Source organism: Dunckerocampus dactyliophorus, chromosome 2, assembly GCF_027744805.1.
Source record: "Dunckerocampus dactyliophorus isolate RoL2022-P2 chromosome 2, RoL_Ddac_1.1, whole genome shotgun sequence".
Lineage (NCBI taxonomy): Eukaryota > Metazoa > Chordata > Actinopteri > Syngnathiformes > Syngnathidae > Dunckerocampus > Dunckerocampus dactyliophorus.
This window is the reverse complement of record NC_072820.1, coordinates 38,377,194-38,395,007: the sequence shown is the minus strand read 5'-3', so window position 1 is coordinate 38,395,007 and position 17,814 is coordinate 38,377,194. Positions and strand designations below refer to the sequence as shown.

The following is a 17,814-nucleotide window of genomic DNA, read 5'->3' as shown; positions in this document are numbered from 1 at the left end:
CATAGTTAGAGTTAACATTCGCCAAGAAATAAAACAGTGTATGAGTGGTTCCCGTATTAGGATTTAATTAAGCAAACACTACTCCGCTAGATATTTACGACAGTGATTATTATTGTTTGACTTGGCAGCAAGTTTACCATGTTTAAAAATATCCTGGGGTGGTGAAACAAATATCACTCTAGTTTCACAAGGGTCAAATAATAGGCTTAATTAAGCAGGGGAACAACTCAAAGAGATTGCAGCTTAACCATGTTAAGAACCACCATTTAATATGTTGGGCAAGTGCTTCTTTAAGACTGCTTTTGTATTTGGATGCTACAGGAATCTGCGTTAATACCAAACAGTAGTGAGTGATCTTATTTGGGTCAAACGCCAGTTTTATGCCATTGTGTTCTTCTGTTATCAGCTGACCTGGCATAAGGCCTGCCTGTAATGTGAAGCCCAGTCATAATCACATTGTTCATAGTTCATAGTAATTTTTTCTTTTATTTACTTATTTTGCACCATTAACTTTGTTTTGCTCAAACAATTGTATGTAACAAAAGGGACTAAGGGAATATTTTTATTGTTTTGTATATATTTTTTTTTGTTTGTGTAAAATATTTGTCCAGTCGTCCATCCATCCATCCATTTTCTATACCGCTTCATCCTCATTAGGGTCGCGGGGGCATGCTGGAGCCTATCTTGTCCAGTCGTGATCATCAAATTTAAAAGCAAAATCAGGAAATCACTCAATGACCTTGAAAAACTGAAAGTAAAAAGTACCGGTATGGACAATACTGCCCCTTATTTACTTCAATACCAAAATTTGTCACCCATCCATAGTGCATAGTCGTCCCTCGCCACATCATGTTTTTCTCGGCTTCACTCTCACGATCATCATATAAATAGTTTCATAGTTGAATACAGCCTATTCTTGCATATTGAAGCAAATGTTATATATATTTTCCTAAATTAAACATTTTCAATAAACCAAAATACAAATATAAGGCATTCAGAAGTCTCATTCAAAAACACTGTGAATGATATGTAGTATTCTACACTGGTCATCAGGTGTCATTACTACATTACAGAAATGTTACTGTAATGCAGTGGTTCTCAGTTTTTTTTATGTAATCGCCCCCACAGAAATGTATTCACATACAATAATGAAAACATGGGCTACTGTAGCGGCCGTAACGCACGCCAAGTAACTTCCTGTCTGCCCACCACTCAGCTCCCCTTAGGAACACATTTATAGCAATGCACAAGTCTTATTTACGTCCTAAATGGCTTATTTACTCTTATTGTGTTGATTATATTGGCTAATATTAGTGGAAATTTGACTCTAGTGGCGCTAGTTCATGTCTAGAGGGCTCTGATAAAGTTAAACAATTATTTAGAAGGTTGTAAACAGGTTTTCATGTTGTAAATATGAAAATATTTCATTTATGAATAAGGAATTGTACTTTGGAAATTCACTTGTCACAGTCTGGAGTCAGTTTCAACAGCAATAAGCAAGGGATTACTGTATATGTAAAAATAGATAAAGTGTACAATAGCATTTTTTTGAGCCACACACTGTTGAGACAGGTGTGGACAAACACAGCACATTAGCATTAAAGCTACAGACACACTAAACCGCTAGGACACTATACCCGAACAGGACTGTCAACTCGGTATCCACGTCCGTAGTATGCCCTGCGTGGGTTTGGCCGCCATCATGGTGAGCAGAATCCAGAAACACTGCATTTTAAACATGTCCTTGACGCACTTCTCAGCCATTAATTGCTCTAATAGACGGTCCAAAAGCCCAGATTTGTCATTTTTCAAGTAACTGAAAAACAAAGACAGGCATGTGTCATGAAAAGGTTGTTGTAGATTTACACTGGTTAGTGGTTGATATAAATAAACAGGACAGTAGACAAGACTCACAAAGTCTTGTGAGTCAGGGACACAATGTAGCTTAAAGCTAATTTGTTTCTCTGGGTGATTAGTTGAATTCATTACAAGTCACTGATGATGATGATGATGATTTAGGCTATAGTCTATCAAATGTATTAACAAAGCCATTACTGAAATAAATGTTGCATTGTGTAAATACTTCCAGTTAATTATCCATATAATATAAGTATTATTATTTTGCATGTTGATTGTTAAAGCGTTGGTAACACTGTAAAGAAGAAAAAAAGTAAAACAGGAAAAAGCTTCTTCATACTGCTGCTCAGGCTTTTATATACATCTACATGTAGGTCATATTTCTGCAGTGTAAATGGATTTTTACACATTTATATCGTGTTCAGCAAATAACATCCATCTATTTCATCAAAGTGTACGCACAGTGTATAACTTTATTTTATACTCAACTCAGAGCTAGTGAATACATTGTACGCGGTTGTCCACTTAGCACCGCCCACCTCTATTGCTTACCATGGCGCACTACACTCTGTTCCATTGACATGTGGCCGAGTCGGCAATTCTGATCAAGTCTAGCGTCCTTGCTGAACAGTGTGTTCCCAGTAGGGCTTACTAAAAGCATTTTTAAACAAATTCCAGCATTAATGATAGCTTTTGGCCAACACACTTCAAATACAATATTGTCTGAAAAATAGTATAATATGGAACTTGTAAATATTTCTGTCTTTTCATTTTGTGATGATATTTAGTCTTTTCACTGTGCCCATGAGTGGATATTTGCATAAGGAAGGACAGAGTTTAGCCTGTCGTCAACATTGTCTCATGGGGCAGGAATTGTTTTACTCACACAAAGTCATCTCTCAAATATTGGTTATATCAGAAAGACCACAGAAACAGGTTTTGATCAACACAACATCTACTGAACTAACAGTCCATGTGGAGCAAGAGGAATGCTTAAATTATCATTTAGAGTAAGGAAGTGGTTGCTCTTAATTTCCTGCCTCATTGCTTCTCTGTTGTGTGTGTGTGTGTGTGTGTGTGTGTGAGAAAAAAGGAAGTTCCATGGAGAGAAAGAACATGAAAAGGGGTAAATGTAATGGCCTCTGATATGGCAGAAAGTGGCAATAAATAGGACACATTTTCACATAAGTCACTGTACTGCAGGCTTATGTGTTTTCTATTGTAAGTGGATAATATACATGTATAATTTACATACTAGGGATGTTCCAATCTGATCTTCAGGAGTGGGATCGGCTGCCGATCCGCTGTATTTTGAAGATCAGATAATATTTGCTTCCGCCACGAGATTGGACCAATCCGGTTGCCGTATAACGTTGTGAACTGGGCCACACTCCAACATGGTAGGTGCCGTAATGCGCCTCAAAGTTGGTTGCCACTCAACTCCTGCCACCAGTAAGAAGAAAACACCACCATGCAGACATGTCCACAGAGTACCGTGGTGATGTTAGTTTCACATTGGATGTTGGATATTTGGCTCCATAGCTACAGCGGTAGTTCCGCCTCAATGTGCCCGTACTGCTGTGTAATTGTGCGGGGAGCTCGCATGGGAAGTGCTGCTCTAACCACTGGTTGTTTATACTAGGGACCTTCAATAAATTACTATTGCTTTGAAGAGAGTTTGTTAAAAAAAAGTCATGTATTCTAAATCACACCAGAAATTGATCTGTAACCATGTCAAATGATTAGTCCTACCCTAAAAGTATTTTGCACGCCCATTTTTTTCCAGTTTTATCTTTAAATGGATGGTCTTTTTTTGGATTAGGGACCTGACTCAAACGTTTGTTAAAAAAGCCCAACAATATTGTTGGTCATGTTGTGTAATAAAAAAGTCAATTCAGCAATACTTTGGTTGGATTATTTTTAATGCTTGGAATAGCTATTTTCATAACCATATTCAATTCCACAAATTCATGTTTATAACAAAAGCTTATTATTAAAAAAAAAAACAAAAAACGGTATTGGATCGGCAAGACTATAAAAAATATTGAATTGGATCGGAAGCCCAAATAGTGGATCGGGACATCCTTAATACATACTGTATGAAATAGCCTTGATTCCTAGCCATGTCATTTACTTGATAATATATTTCAAGATTGATGCATCAGTGTTCTCCATTTAACTTGTGCTCTGTTTTTGTCTCAGTGTGGGATTGTACTGGGAACTCTCTTGTTGTTCCTTTGCTCCTGGATGACCCACAAGTCGTGCATGTTCCTGGTTCACACTGCCAGCAACACCAAACGAAGGACCTATGCTGGGTTGGGTGAGATATTTTCTGGAAAAAGAGACTATCACGGCTGACTATACAACTGAAAGGGATCTTGACTAAAGATGCTAAAAACCATAACATCCACTCAACAAATGTATCAAATTAGATGTTTATGTTGTACTTTAGTACACACAGTGAAACACTCGTGAATCCATTGTGTTTTAGTGCTGGTATGGCTGGTATCAAAACCGAGAGACTATTTTTAGGCATTGCCATGTGTTTGCACACACGTTGTTTACAGGCTAACATCACTCCTGTCTCTGCAGCCTTCCACGCTTATGGCAAACCTGGAAAAACACTGGTGGAAACCAGGCAAGTGTCATTATTCACACCCGTTGTGTATATTAATCTACAATATCTACCCACAATAATATCTAACTTGTGCCTCATTGTAATTGCAGTATGATCGGGTTGATGTTGGGCACTTGTATTGCCTTCTATGTGGTCATTGCCGATTTGGGATCAAATTTTTTTGCTCAACTGTTGGGTTTACAGGTCAGAGACAGCTTTTTTTTTTCTTTTCTTTTTTTTTGTAGACAGAGACATCTTTTTAAAAGCATCACCACAATCGATGGAAAACAAGAAACTGGTAAATACATCCCTATTATTTGTTTTTAAAGGTGACGGGCAGTTTTCGTGTTTTACTGCTGATCGCAGTGTCACTCTTCATCGTGCTCCCTCTGAGTCTACAGAGGAACATGATGTCCTCCATTCAGTCCTTCTCGGCCATGGCACTCATGTTCTACACCCTCTTCATGTTCACGGTAAGCCAGCCCCTCTCTCTGAGCCTCAACTGTTAGTGTTGACAGATTATTTACATATTATAATTACTTTAGTTCTGCATGGACTTACAGTGGTGTGGAAAAGTGTGTTTTCTGCCTTCCTGATTCCTTATTTTTTTGCATGTTTGTCACACTTAAATGTTTCAGATCATCAAACAAATCAAACAAAGTATTAGTCAATGACAACGCTACTGAACATAAAATGTGTTTTTTTTAATGAAACTTAATTATTAAGCGAGGAAAAAAAATCCTAACCTACATGGTTTTGTGTGAAAAAGTGATTGCCCACCCTTCTGTTAAAACATAACTGTTATTTACCACAGCTAAGTTCAATTTCTCAAGCCACACACAGGCCTGATTACTGCCACACCTGTTCTTAGGCCTGTCACGATAACAAATTTTGCTGGACGGGAATTGTTAAAAAAAAACAATACAATAAAAGGCACACACAACAATAAAAACAATAAATAAAATGGAAAATTGCATTTTAATAAATAATGGACAGTGGGGATTATTCGATGACAGGAAGGCTTAACATGTAGCGAACGACACAGTCTGTGAGAGTGCACCATTTAGTGCAGTTTTGTTTATATTTACTTTGCCCACCAAACACCTCAGTAAGCGTTGACTGTCGGGATGAAGGCTCTGCTGCACCTCCAGTGGTAGTTTTTTTCCCCAGTTGGGAAAATTGGACAGGATTGTTGTTTGAGGTGCGCATGCAAGTTACTCATATTCCCCTTCTTCATCATCATTACTTTCCAATCAGTCTGTCAGTGTTCATGCGCTCACCGTGCTCATTCTGTTTAAAAGTGAAAACCACAGCTTTTGTGCCTTCATTCATATTCAAGTTAGCTCACGATGCCAAGTTGTGCTAACGCTAACCTGGTAGACTTCTCTGTATCAACTCACTAGCAGCCCCGCATCCACCTACTGGGACACAGAGGCTGAATGGCTAAGAGGAGGGTTCACTCTCTCCCTTCATTCCAATAGAGACCCAACGCGCCCAGAAAGATGCAGAGTAAACCCTCTTGTCATCCAGCCTGTGTGGTAAAGAGAGAGGAAAACAAACATGTATCCACATGTCAATTTATCGAGATTGGCAAAATTATTGACTTTGTTTTTATTTATTGTTTGATTAATCGATGTATTGATTATCAAGACAGAATAGGAATCTGCCTGACAAAGTGAAGTAGACTAGTAAATCCTCAAAAGCTAGACATCTTGCCGAGATATAAAGACATTTGGGAACAAATGAGAAAGAAAGTAATTCAGATCACTTTCACACAGGGCCATGTGGGTTTGGATTGTTTTTTTCTCCATTAATAATACAAAGTTTCATTTAAAAACTGCATTTTGTGTTCATTTGTCTTGTCTTTGACTAATTTTAAACTAATTTGTTTGACGATGTGAAACATTAAATGTAACAAAAATGCAAAAAATATTAAAGAAACAAACACTTTCTCACACCACTGTATGTGGACACAACCTTTTAGGTACCCACAAATTGTAGTATTATGTGCATTTTACAGTTGATTTCACTTCATTCATTTTTATCAAAAGGTTTAGGCTGTTTATATTACATTTTACAAGCTATTTCATTGTCTTTTGTAGGCTTAAATGTTCAATTTTTTACATATTTAATTAACAGAATGTTGTTTTGCTCCCTGTTATACTTCCTAATTATATTTTTTCTTACTGTATTAGAGGAAAGTGCTTATCTTAAGTAATATGTAGTAAAATAGTCAACAAAACAAGAACATATGACTTCAAACAAGTAAAATTGCTTATTTTATTTAATAATATAGCTCAGATTTGAGTCCATTGGCGAGAAATACTTCAATATCGAATAAAGCTACATCTGTCCTTGACCAAAAATCACTTTTTACTCTTTATTGCTCTGTGGTATTACCATATCTAACTACGTACTGCAAAAAACGTCAGTTAAGATCATTCATAATGCAGTGTATAGAGAACATGCAAATCCTCTATTTCTCTAAAGCCATAAATATTAAAATTCGCTGATCTAGTACATTTTCAAACAGCTACAATTCCGCATAAAGCAAACAATAACCTGCTACCCAAAAATGTCATACAATACTTTTCAACAAGAGAGGAGAAATATGATCTCAGGGAAAAACTAAACTTAAAACACTTATATGCGAGAACAACTCTAAAAACCTGTAGCATTTCAGTATGTGGAATGAAATTATAGAACAGATTGAGTAAGGAACTCAAACAAAGCACCAAGATGAGCGATTTCAAGAAAAAATATCAGCAGTTGATATTTGCAAAATTCAGGAAGTGTGTTGAATCACTGTTTACAAAATCCTATGTCTAACCACTACAACACTCATTGCTCTTCATTCTTGTGAGTTCATTGTCAGTACTCACCCATTATTCCAACTACTGTATGTTCTGTAATGTCTATTTACAGTATACTGATTCCATTCCATTCCATTTTCCTCCGCTTATCCGGGTCCGGGTCGCGGGGGCAGCAGTCTCAGTAGGGAAGCCCAGACTTCCCGGTCCCCGACCACCTCCTCCAGCTCCACCGGGAGGACACCAAGGCGTTCCCAGGCCAGCTGTGAGACATAATCCCTCCAGCGTGTCCTAGGTCTTCCCCGGGGCCTTCTCCTGGCTGGGCATGCCCGAAACACCTCACCAGGGAGGCGTCCGGGAGGCATCCGGACTAGATGCCCGAGCCACCTCAGCTGGCTCCTCTCGATGTGAAGGAGCAGCGGCTCTACTCTGAGCTCCTCCCGGATAACCGAGCTCCTCACCCTATCTCTTAGGGTGACTCCCGCTACCCTACGAAGAAAACTCATTTCAGCCGCTTGTATCCGCGATCTCGTTCTTTCGGTCATGACCCAAAGCTCATGACCATAGGTGAGGGTGGGAACATAGATCGAACGGTAAATTGAGAGCTTTGCCTTCCAGCTCAGCTCTCTCTTCACCACGACGATCCGGTACAGCGACTGCATACTGCAGACGCTGCGCCGATCCACCTATCGACCTCACGCTCCAACCTTCCCTCACTCGTGAACAAGACCCCGAGATACTTGAACTCCTCCACCTGGGGCAGGACCTCATTCCCAACCCGGAGGGAGCAATTCACCCTCTTCCGACTGAGAACCATGGCCTCGGATTTGGAGGTGCTGAGTCTCATCCCAGAAGCTTCACACTCAGATGCAAACCGTCCCAGTAAACGCTGCAGGTCACAGCCAGATGAGGCTATCAGGATCACATCGTCTGCAAATAGCAGAGATGAGATCCTAGTACCCCCGAACTGGACTTCCTCGACACCTTGGCTGCGTCTAGAAATTCTGTCCATGAAAATTATAAACAGAATCAGTGACAAAGGGCAGCCTTGGCAGAGGCCAACGTTCACCGGAAACAGGCTTGACTTACTACTGGCAATGCGAACCAGGCTCCTGCTCCGGTTGTACAAGGACTGAATGGCACGTAGTAGCGCGCCACCAATCCCATACTCCCGGAGCACCTCCCACAGGACACTGCGAGGGACACGGTCAAATGCCTTTTCCAGGTCCACAAAGCACATGTAGACCGGTTGGGCAAACTCCCAAGTACCCTCCAGTAGCCTTGCAAGGGTGTAGAGCTGGTCCAGTGTTCCGCGACCAAGACGAAAACCACATTGCACCTCCTGTAGCCGAGGTTTGATTAACGGTCGTACCCTTCTCTCCAGCACCCTGGAATAGACTTTCCCAGGGAGGCTGAGGAGTGTGATCCCCCTATAGTTGGAACACACCCTCCGGTCACCCTTCTTGAAAAGGGGGACCATCACCCCAGTCTGCCACTCCACAGGTACTGTTCCCGACTTCCACGCAATGTTGAAGAGATGTGTCAGCCAAGACAGTCCCGCAACATCCAGAGCCTTGAGGAATTCAGGGCGAAACTTGTCCACCCCCGGAGCTTTGCCACTGGGGAGCATTTTGTGTACCCCAGATACCCCAGCCACGGTGATGGAACTGTCCGCGTTCGTGTCTTCAGTCTCTGCTTCCTCTATGGAAAGTATGTCAGTGGGATTGAGAAGGGCCTCAAAGTATTCCTTCCACCGCCAAACTATATCCTCAGTCGAGGTCAGCAGGCCCCCGTCCCCACTGTAAACAGTGTGGACCGGGCACTGCTTCCCCTTTCTGAGGCGCCGGACGGTTTGCCAGAACCTCTTCGAGGCCGACCAAAAGTCGTGTTCCATGGCCTCATCGAACACCTCCCACACTCGAGTTTTTGCCTTGACCACCGCCGAAGCCGCATGCCGCTTGGCCTGCCGGTACCTGTCAGCTGCTTCAGGAGTCCCACAAGCCATCCATGCTCGATAGGACTCCTTCTTCAGCTTGACGGCAGCCCTGACCTCTGGTGTCCACCATCGGGTTCGGGGCTTGCCGCCACGACTGGCACCGACCACCTTGCGGCCGCAGCTCCGATCGGCTGCCTCAGCAATGGAGGCACGGAATAGAGCCCATTCGGACTCTATATCCTCGTCCTCCCCCGGGATGCAGGAGAAGCTCTGCCGGAGGTGAGAGCTGAAGACTCGACAAACAGGAGACTCTGCCAAACGTTCCCAGCACACCCTCACTACACGTTTGGGTCCCCCGGGTCTGTCCGGCATTCTCCCCCGCCATCTAATCCAACTCATCACCAGGTGGTGATCAGTTGACAGTTTAGCCCCTCTCTTTACACGTGTGTCCAAAACATGCGGACACAGGTCTGATGATACGACTACAAAGTCGATCATAGACCTGCGGCCTAGGGTGTCCTGGTGCCATGTGCACTTATGGACATCCTTATGCTGGAACATGGTGTTTGTGATGGACAAACTGTGGTTCGCACAGAAGTCCAACAACATCACACCGCACGGGTTCAGATCGGGGAGGCCGTTCCTCCCAATCACGCCCCTCCAGGTCACACTGTCATTGCCCACATGGTCGTTGAAGTCTCCCAGTAAAACGACAGAGTCACCAGTTGGGGTGCTCTCCAGTACCCCTCTGATGGACTCCAGGAAGTCTGGGTACTCTGAATTGCCGTTTGGCGCGTACGCACAAACGACAGTCAGGACCCTTTCCCCAACCCGAAGGCGTAGGGAAATGACCCTCTCGTTGACCAGGGATGACTTCAACACAGAGGCACCGAGCCCGGGGGCTATTAATAAGCCCACACCAGCTCGTCGCCTCTCCCCTGCAGCAACTCCAGAGTAGAACAAGGTCCAGCCCCTCTCGAGGAGTTTGGATCCAGAACCCAAACTGTGGGTCGAGGTGAGTCTGACTATATCTAGTCAGAATGTCTCAACCTCTCTCATAAGTTCGGGCTCCTTCCCCGCCAGAGAAGTGACGTTCCATGTCCCAAGAACCAGATTTGGCCGCCGAAGACCAGGTCACCTAGGTGCCCGCCCTCGACCGCCCCCCAAAACGCAATGCACCAGACCCTTATGCTTGCCCCCGCAGGTGGTGGGTCTACGGGGGGGAGTATACTGATTATTATTTGTTATTATGTAACAATGTGGTAATATAATGGGTTTTTTTTTTACCATAAATAATTCATATAACAATCATAATAAATAGTATACTGATTATTATTTATTATGATTGTTAACTGGTAAAAGCCACGGATGGGGGGGGGGTAGGATTAAATAAGCTTTGCTTCTTCCTGCTCCTTTTGGACATGTGGAAATGCGAATTGTCTTTGTGATGTATTCCATTGTAACTTGTATGCATGTTCAAATAAAATTAAACCATTACCATGGTCATATTACTTAAGATAAGCAAATTGGTCATAGTTTTTGACAAGAAAAACCAATGTCTTTCACCTTTTTATTTCAGATATTTAATCTTTCTTAGATTTCAGTTTTTGCAGTGCATTGGCACACAAAGTGACTCACATCAGACTGAAAACATTATTATTCCCTAAGAACAGATGCACTCAATTAAATGTGCAGTTTTGTCCACTAGAAATACTTAAATGCCACGAGTATAAAGTGAATAGAGGTCAGATGTGTGGATCATTAACTTTTTGCGTTTTTATTGCATTAAATATTGTGAAATTTTTAAATCAAGCAGCCATTTCCAGCCTTTTGTGATTCACTTGTGTGTGTTCTACTCACATCTACCACTGCTTCCACAGACTTCACATTGCATTACAATAACTCTGTTGATTAATTCTGTGGCATGTCAACAGCCTGGAGAAGTTATAGATGCAGGCCCAGCTCAGCCTGGTCCATCCCAAAACCTCTGAATCCTCTAACAATCACAAATCTCCCCTCTTATCCCTCCCATTGCTTCTTCTTTTTTTTTTTTTTTTTTTTTTAACTGTTTTTTTCCCCTCATTTGCACTTTTTCCCTCTACCCCTCTCTGGCACCCATTTTCTTCAACTCTCCTCTCTTACATCGCTCTCCCTGCTGCTCATGCTGTAGATAGTGTTGTCGTCCCTGCGCTACGGCATAATCTCAGGCTCCTGGGTGGAGCGGGTTCACCTGTGGCGCTTGAAGGGCGTCATACAGTGCCTGCCCATTATCGCCACAACCTTCTGCTGTCACCCGTAAGTAAACCCTGGGACCCACCCCCTGTATATTACACCACCAGTTGAAGGGCAGTTGAGGAGGTGCCACTTTTGGACCCTGAACGTCATTGCTCTGTAAAACATTCTCCCACAATGCCTAAACATCCTACTAGCTTTTCTTCATTTTTCACTTTTAATTTGATTTTTTCCCCGAGTCGTGTCACCTAGACGTGTGTGTGTGTGTGTGTGTGTGTGCGCTCCTGCGTGTGCTTGTGTGTGGTTGGATGGCAGTAGCGGTGTTAAAAGTCAAGTGAAATTATCATTTTTCAGTCCCTTAATATTACCTCCAGGATGAGCAGCCTGCATGGAAAATGCTGTTTCATAGATTAACCTTTCACTTGCTTCCCTTTTTTTTAATGTAACATTTCATTTTTACTTCACTGCCATGCAAATTTTGCAGGTTTCTGTATAGCATGGGGTTTCCATGTCCTCATGTTTTGTAATTCTCTCCTCATTCATGATTTATACACATGCATGGAATTCCCCCTTTTTTCTCTTCCGCCTGTCTTTATTTGGTTTGTGCTGTAACCCCAACGCCCACTCCTTCCCCTTAGATGGTGCTGTCCTCATTCAGACATGAGCTGCTCAGTGGCTGGTGGCTAGGGCAGGTCAATGTGGTGCGCTGGGAGGGGGTGTTTCGCTGTCTCCCCATCTGTGGGATGGCCTTCGCCTGTCAGTCGTAAGTACTAATCCCGCACAGGACAGTGCTGTTAAAAAAATGTCTCACAAGCTCAATGACGGCGAGACTTTAAACTGTAGTCCCTATGCTGGATGGATGGTCACACTTTGGCTAATTCCTGCAGGGAGTTTTAATTGTATTCCTGCATTTTGTCCTAAATTAATGCATGTCTCCTTGCATGATTCCTCAAAGTGGAAAGTTTGAATGAGAAACTAATTTTAGTAGATTTTCACAGTAGAAGCAGTATGTAATTGCAAAATGATGCTGTTAATGTGCAATGCAGTGGAACCTCCAAAGATGAACACTATACATTCTGTCATTATGTTTGTTTTTTTTTCAAGACTATTTCTCATAGGAAATAATTTAAAGTGAATTCAACTGTTTCAAGCTCAAACATGAAATGTTTATTAACTGCAGGCAATGGAAATGTTTGAAGTAACATTTTACCATACAAATATAAAGGGAAGTTAACCACTGTTCAATAAGAAAAGGAACGGGCTGCACTATGTACGAGTGATTAGCATGTTGGCTTTACAATCAGGAGATCAACAGTTCAAATGTCCGTTTGTCATCTATGTTTGGAGTTTGCCAGTTCTACCCGTGAGTCCGTCCTCTCACGTCCCAAAAATATGGCAGTTAGATTAATTGGAGACTCTGAATTGTCCATAGGTATGAATGTGAGTGTGAATGGTTGTTTGTCTATATGTGCCCTGCTATTGGCTGCCGGCCAGTCGAGAGTATATTCCGCCTTTCTCCCAAAGTCAGCTGGGATAGGCTCCAGCTCACACGTGACACTAATGAGGACAAGTGGTATAGAAAATAAATGGATGGATAGATAAAATAAAGGATAACTATTTTTTCCTGTGTATAAGATACACTGGTGTTAAAGCTGCACCCACCAAATTTTGTGAGAAAATCAGCTTTGTTCTTATATACGCCTCATCAGACATGTCAACGTCATAAACTTACATGTTGCAGCATACATGTAGACCAAGTTCGGTAGCTCTAACTGACAGGTGTCAAATATGAGCTTAGTGAAAACTCACATTGAGCTTGTCAACCCATTGGAAGTCACAGGAGGTCATTAATCAATACAGTATACCAGTCTGACTCATGGTTACAAAGGAAGCTAAAATAATCACACAGCAACTAACACTCAACATAACATAACATAATAACATTAAAATAACAATCAATTATAACATTAAAATAACAAACAAAATCTATTTTAAAATCTACCCACATTGCGTCACTTCAAGCACAGACGTTCATTGGCCAAAGGCTGCCCACTGTTGGGCGCCGGATCACCAGAGGGAGCCGATGAGCTCATGGGAGCTCCCAACAGTACAGTACTCTTAGTCAATCCAAAATGTTAATAAACCTCAAACTTGACTATTTAAGGAAGTGAAAGTGAGGTCTTGGCTTTTGTTGAGAATATCTCTGTGTGCAAAATTAACAGGCAACTATTAGTGTGCAGAAATATTGGGCAATTCAAAGAAAAACAAATATTCCCATCTCACCATTTTATTTTCATTTTTTTTTAAGTCAGAATGATAACACAATCTTTACAAATAAATATTTCTGGCATTTCCAAAAATAAATTAGTGACCAATATAGCCACCCTTCTTTTCAATAACACAGAAAAGCCTTCCATCAATAGAGTCTGTCAGTTTCTTGATCAGTTGGCCATCAACTTTTTGTGCAGCAGCAACCAAAGCCTCACAGACATTGTTCAGAGAGGTGTACCTTTTTCTTCACTGTAAATCTTACATTTAAGGGCCCGCAAGTCCTCAATAGGGTTTAGGTCAGGTGAGCAAGGAGGTCATGTCATTATTTTTTAAGGCCTTTACTAGCTAGTCATGCAGTGGAGTACTTGGATGCATGAGATGGCGCATTATCCTGCATATAAATCATGGTCTTCTTGAAATATGCACACTTTTTCCTGTACCACTGTGTGTAAAAAGTGGCAGTAGTTTTGCAAGTTGAGCTTGAGTCCATCTTCAACCTTAAAAGGCCCAACAAGCTCATCTTTTAATCATTCCAGCCTTTACCAGTACTCCACCTCCACAGTTGGAGTGGAGCTCTCTGCCCATTGCTGATGCAGCCACGGCCCCATCCCTCTGGTCCATCAAGAGTCACTCTAATCAGTCCATAAAACTTTTGAAAAATCTGTCATCAGATATTTCTTGCCCAAGTCATAGCCTTTCAGCTTGTGTGTCTTGTTCAGTGGTGGTCGGGTTTCAGCGTTTCTTACCTTGGCCATGTCACTGAACACTGAACACCATGTACCGTAACTTCTGGATACTCCAGGTAGATTACAGTTCTGGAATATGACAGCACTGGAGGATAAGGGGTTCCTGGGAGCTTTACGTTTGATTCTCAAATATTTGGCAGTTAATTTGCATGTTTTTCTCTTGACACGTCTCTTGTGACCTTTTTGTGCAACAAAACATTTCATTGTTCAGTGGTCACGTCCCAATATCTTTTTCAATTTCAAGAGTGCTGCCTCCCTATGAGAAATGTTTTACAGTTCTTGACTTTTCAGAGTCTTTTAAATCTCTTTTTTGGCCCATTTTGCCGGAGGAAAAGAAGCTGCCTAATAATTGTGCACACCAAATAAAGGGTGTTGATCTCCTAATGTCCCTCAGTACACACATGCACATCACTTGGCATGCTTAAACCAAATAGGCATTCAAGTTTATTCAGCTTGGGGTTGGAAAATATGCATAAAAATGAGAATATGGTCAAAATACTGACTTGCCTAATTACTGTGCACAGTGTAAGTTCAATTTACTGTACTAAGGTTATCATTACATTTTTCTTTTTTTTTGCCATCACAGGTGCCCTTCTATGATGATGTTACAAAAATAAAGCAAAAAAGGCAAACCAAAAAAAAAAAACCACATTCTTGTGAGCTGATCCTTTAGATGCTCACTGAGCTTAGTCTAACCCGACATGAATTCCAAGTTTTGCTGTTGATGTTTGAGGTATATTTTTCAGTTTTGGTTGCACCCCAAATTGTACCATTTTTTGGATGTTCAACTTTGAAAAGTTCCACTGCCTGCAGAAGTCAGCTCAGGTAGGAAGAGTTTGATAATATAGTATTTATTAGGTGTGTCCCAATACAACTTCTTCACTTCCGAACCAATACCAATATTGCAGCCTTGGATATTGGCGATAGTAATACCAATATCAGCATGAATCATAGATACTTGGATTACTTATTTTGTAGTTTGAGATGTTAGAAAAGCTTGATTAAGTGATACTGCTCATACAGAGAGCAATAATTAGTAACAGTAGATATGAGAAAAACAGACCCATTAACTTTCAGCAGCAGGGATATAGTTTTATCCACAATGTAGTGGCAGCTTGGCATAATATAGCCATGTTCAAGGTGCTCGATTCAGTGTTTAAACCTGGCTTTACCCACCGCTGACAGGGGCTGGTCATTTTTTCTGTTACGGCTAATGATGTTTTGTCATTCCGTGGGAGTTTCCCGTGTAACGCTGTTTCAAATGCGCGATGATCTTGGTCTTACGTAAACTTCGGGGGTTCTGTGCCACTACGGGAAACTTGTGCAGGACAAGTTTTGCACTCAGCTGCAACTTGTCTTTCAGACTTTAACAAAAAAAATACAGACGGCTGACATCACTCCTACTCCTTGCTTAACATGTTAGCACAAACTGTTGTGATCACGTGGACTCTCTCCGGCCGCTGGATAGATGTGCTGGGGCGGAGTCTGGAGACGACTGCTTGTATCGAGTGCTAATATTTGCCAATATTTTAGATGTAGGCCGATATAATCCAATGCTCTTTTTTTGCTGCTGCTGATGCGATATCAATATCGGATTGGGACACCCTAGTAATTATGTTAGGCAACGTATTTAATGGGGGTTTCTCACCAATATTTTCCTTCACTTCTCTTATCACAGTGTCATGAATGAATATCACATTTTAACAACTTAATAAAAACTTTCTCATCTCTTACCTATCTGCATGCCCAGTCGGTTCCTTTTTTTTTCGTCCTCACTTTGGGTTAGTGGCGATCATGTGAAGGTCTAACGGGAGGTGCGTGTCTGAATTTGTGTGTGTGAAGTCAGCAGAAGCCAGACGTTTGGGAGGTGTATGGGATGGTTTGTGTGTATGAATGTGAGAGAGTGAGGTAAGTGACAGCAGAGGGTGACTGTAGGCCTGGGACTGGAACAAGACTTTTAAGAACTAAAATGGTGTGCACGCGCTTCTCAAGAAAACCTGCTTGTGTGTGCGTGCGTGTGTATGCTTATGCGTCTGGGCACTAGGTCCCTCGAGTGCCGCTGAGTGATACTTGGCAGGATGATATGTTGGCCCGCCGTCAGGATCGAGCGAGGAAGGAGCTTCCTCCGTTAGGTGGCAGGCGGGCTGAAGCCAAACCACTAATCAACGTGCTGGACTGCTGTCCTCCCACAAACACACACTGATGCATTCACACACTGATTAAATAGCTCTCAGCACATTGGAGTTTTATTACATTCATGAAACACGTTTTCTTGCCGTCACATCATTACTTAACATTGCCGTCATGACGGAATGGGAGCTGTCCTTGTTGTTTTTTTGGCTGAAGGCTTGGATACTGACTTAGTCAAATACACTCTATTGACAAATGTATTGGGACGCCTAGCCATTACACCAACAGGAAAATGGTAGATGTATTGATTAGTTCTCCCGTCACAGCATTGTAGTTGCCAATGGCGTTTGATAGGGTTCTTTTACACCTCATCGAAGTGTGCCTTTATGGACAAAGGGGCACAGTCATATTGGAGCAGAAAAAGGCCTTTCCCAAACTGTTCCCATAATGTAGGAAGCATTGACTTGGACCAGTTGTTTAATGAAGTGATTAGGAGACGCACCTCACCCTGAAAGGTGCAGCAGTTTGACAAAAATATCAATTCAGTGATGTTTAAAGGCAAAATGAATAGACTTTTAGTTCCTCCGGTGAGAGAGTTAACCGCAAAATATAGTAAATAAAGAATATGCCATTTTGTATGTTAACTTTGGCATTGAGATGTAATGGTTTGTGGATTAAACACGGAGCAGGCATACAAGACAGTTCTTGCTCATAAAGATTGTGTAAAAGGCATTTAGGTGTAATGGTTTGTGGATTGAATACGGAGCGGGCATACAGGACAGTTCTTGCTCATAAAGATTGTGTAAAAGTGAGGCAGGCTAAGACAGAAGAAGAGACGGTGAAAGTTATGGCCTTTCGCTGATCTATCTTTTCACATGCGTGCCGGAGAGAGAGAAGTGTGAGGCCAAGTTTATAATGCTTTAAAACCCGCCAGGACCTGGTGTTAAATATCAGCTTGTAAATCCACTGGTTAATGCAGCTACACCCTCCAACAATTTCTTGTAGTGCGCCCACCCTGCCGCAAACACACACACACACACACACACTTTACACCCCCTCTACTGCCTTTACATCATTTTCATCAATTACGAATAGAAACAACATTTCTATTTGCTTTATTACAGATATGTGCTCATAAATTGCTAATAATAAACATTATGTCCATTGTGAATTTGGACACTAAGCCACCTGTACCAAACTTGCTGCAGCCATGTG

The 17,814-nt window shown here is 41.8% G+C and overlaps 1 protein-coding gene across 6 annotated transcripts in view; it reads left to right on the top strand.

Moving 5' to 3' along the window:
* slc38a10 (solute carrier family 38 member 10) overlaps positions 1 to 17,814 on the top strand; it is a 55,295-nt gene that overhangs the window by 20,795 nt on the left and 16,686 nt on the right. For 4 of the 6 annotated variants that reach the window (XM_054762112.1, XM_054762134.1, XM_054762116.1 and 1 more), the window contains exons 3-7: positions 4,060 to 4,177; positions 4,450 to 4,495; positions 4,585 to 4,678; positions 4,804 to 4,947; positions 11,391 to 11,515. In XM_054762112.1, the coding sequence (XP_054618087.1) occupies positions 4,060 to 4,177; positions 4,450 to 4,495; positions 4,585 to 4,678; positions 4,804 to 4,947; positions 11,391 to 11,515 (527 nt within the window). Of the gene's footprint in view, positions 1 to 4,059; positions 4,178 to 4,449; positions 4,496 to 4,584; positions 4,679 to 4,719; positions 4,948 to 11,390; positions 11,516 to 12,090; positions 12,216 to 17,814 lie in introns of all 6 variants that reach the window. The other 2 variants (XM_054762126.1, XM_054762103.1) reach the window with 2 other exon arrangements.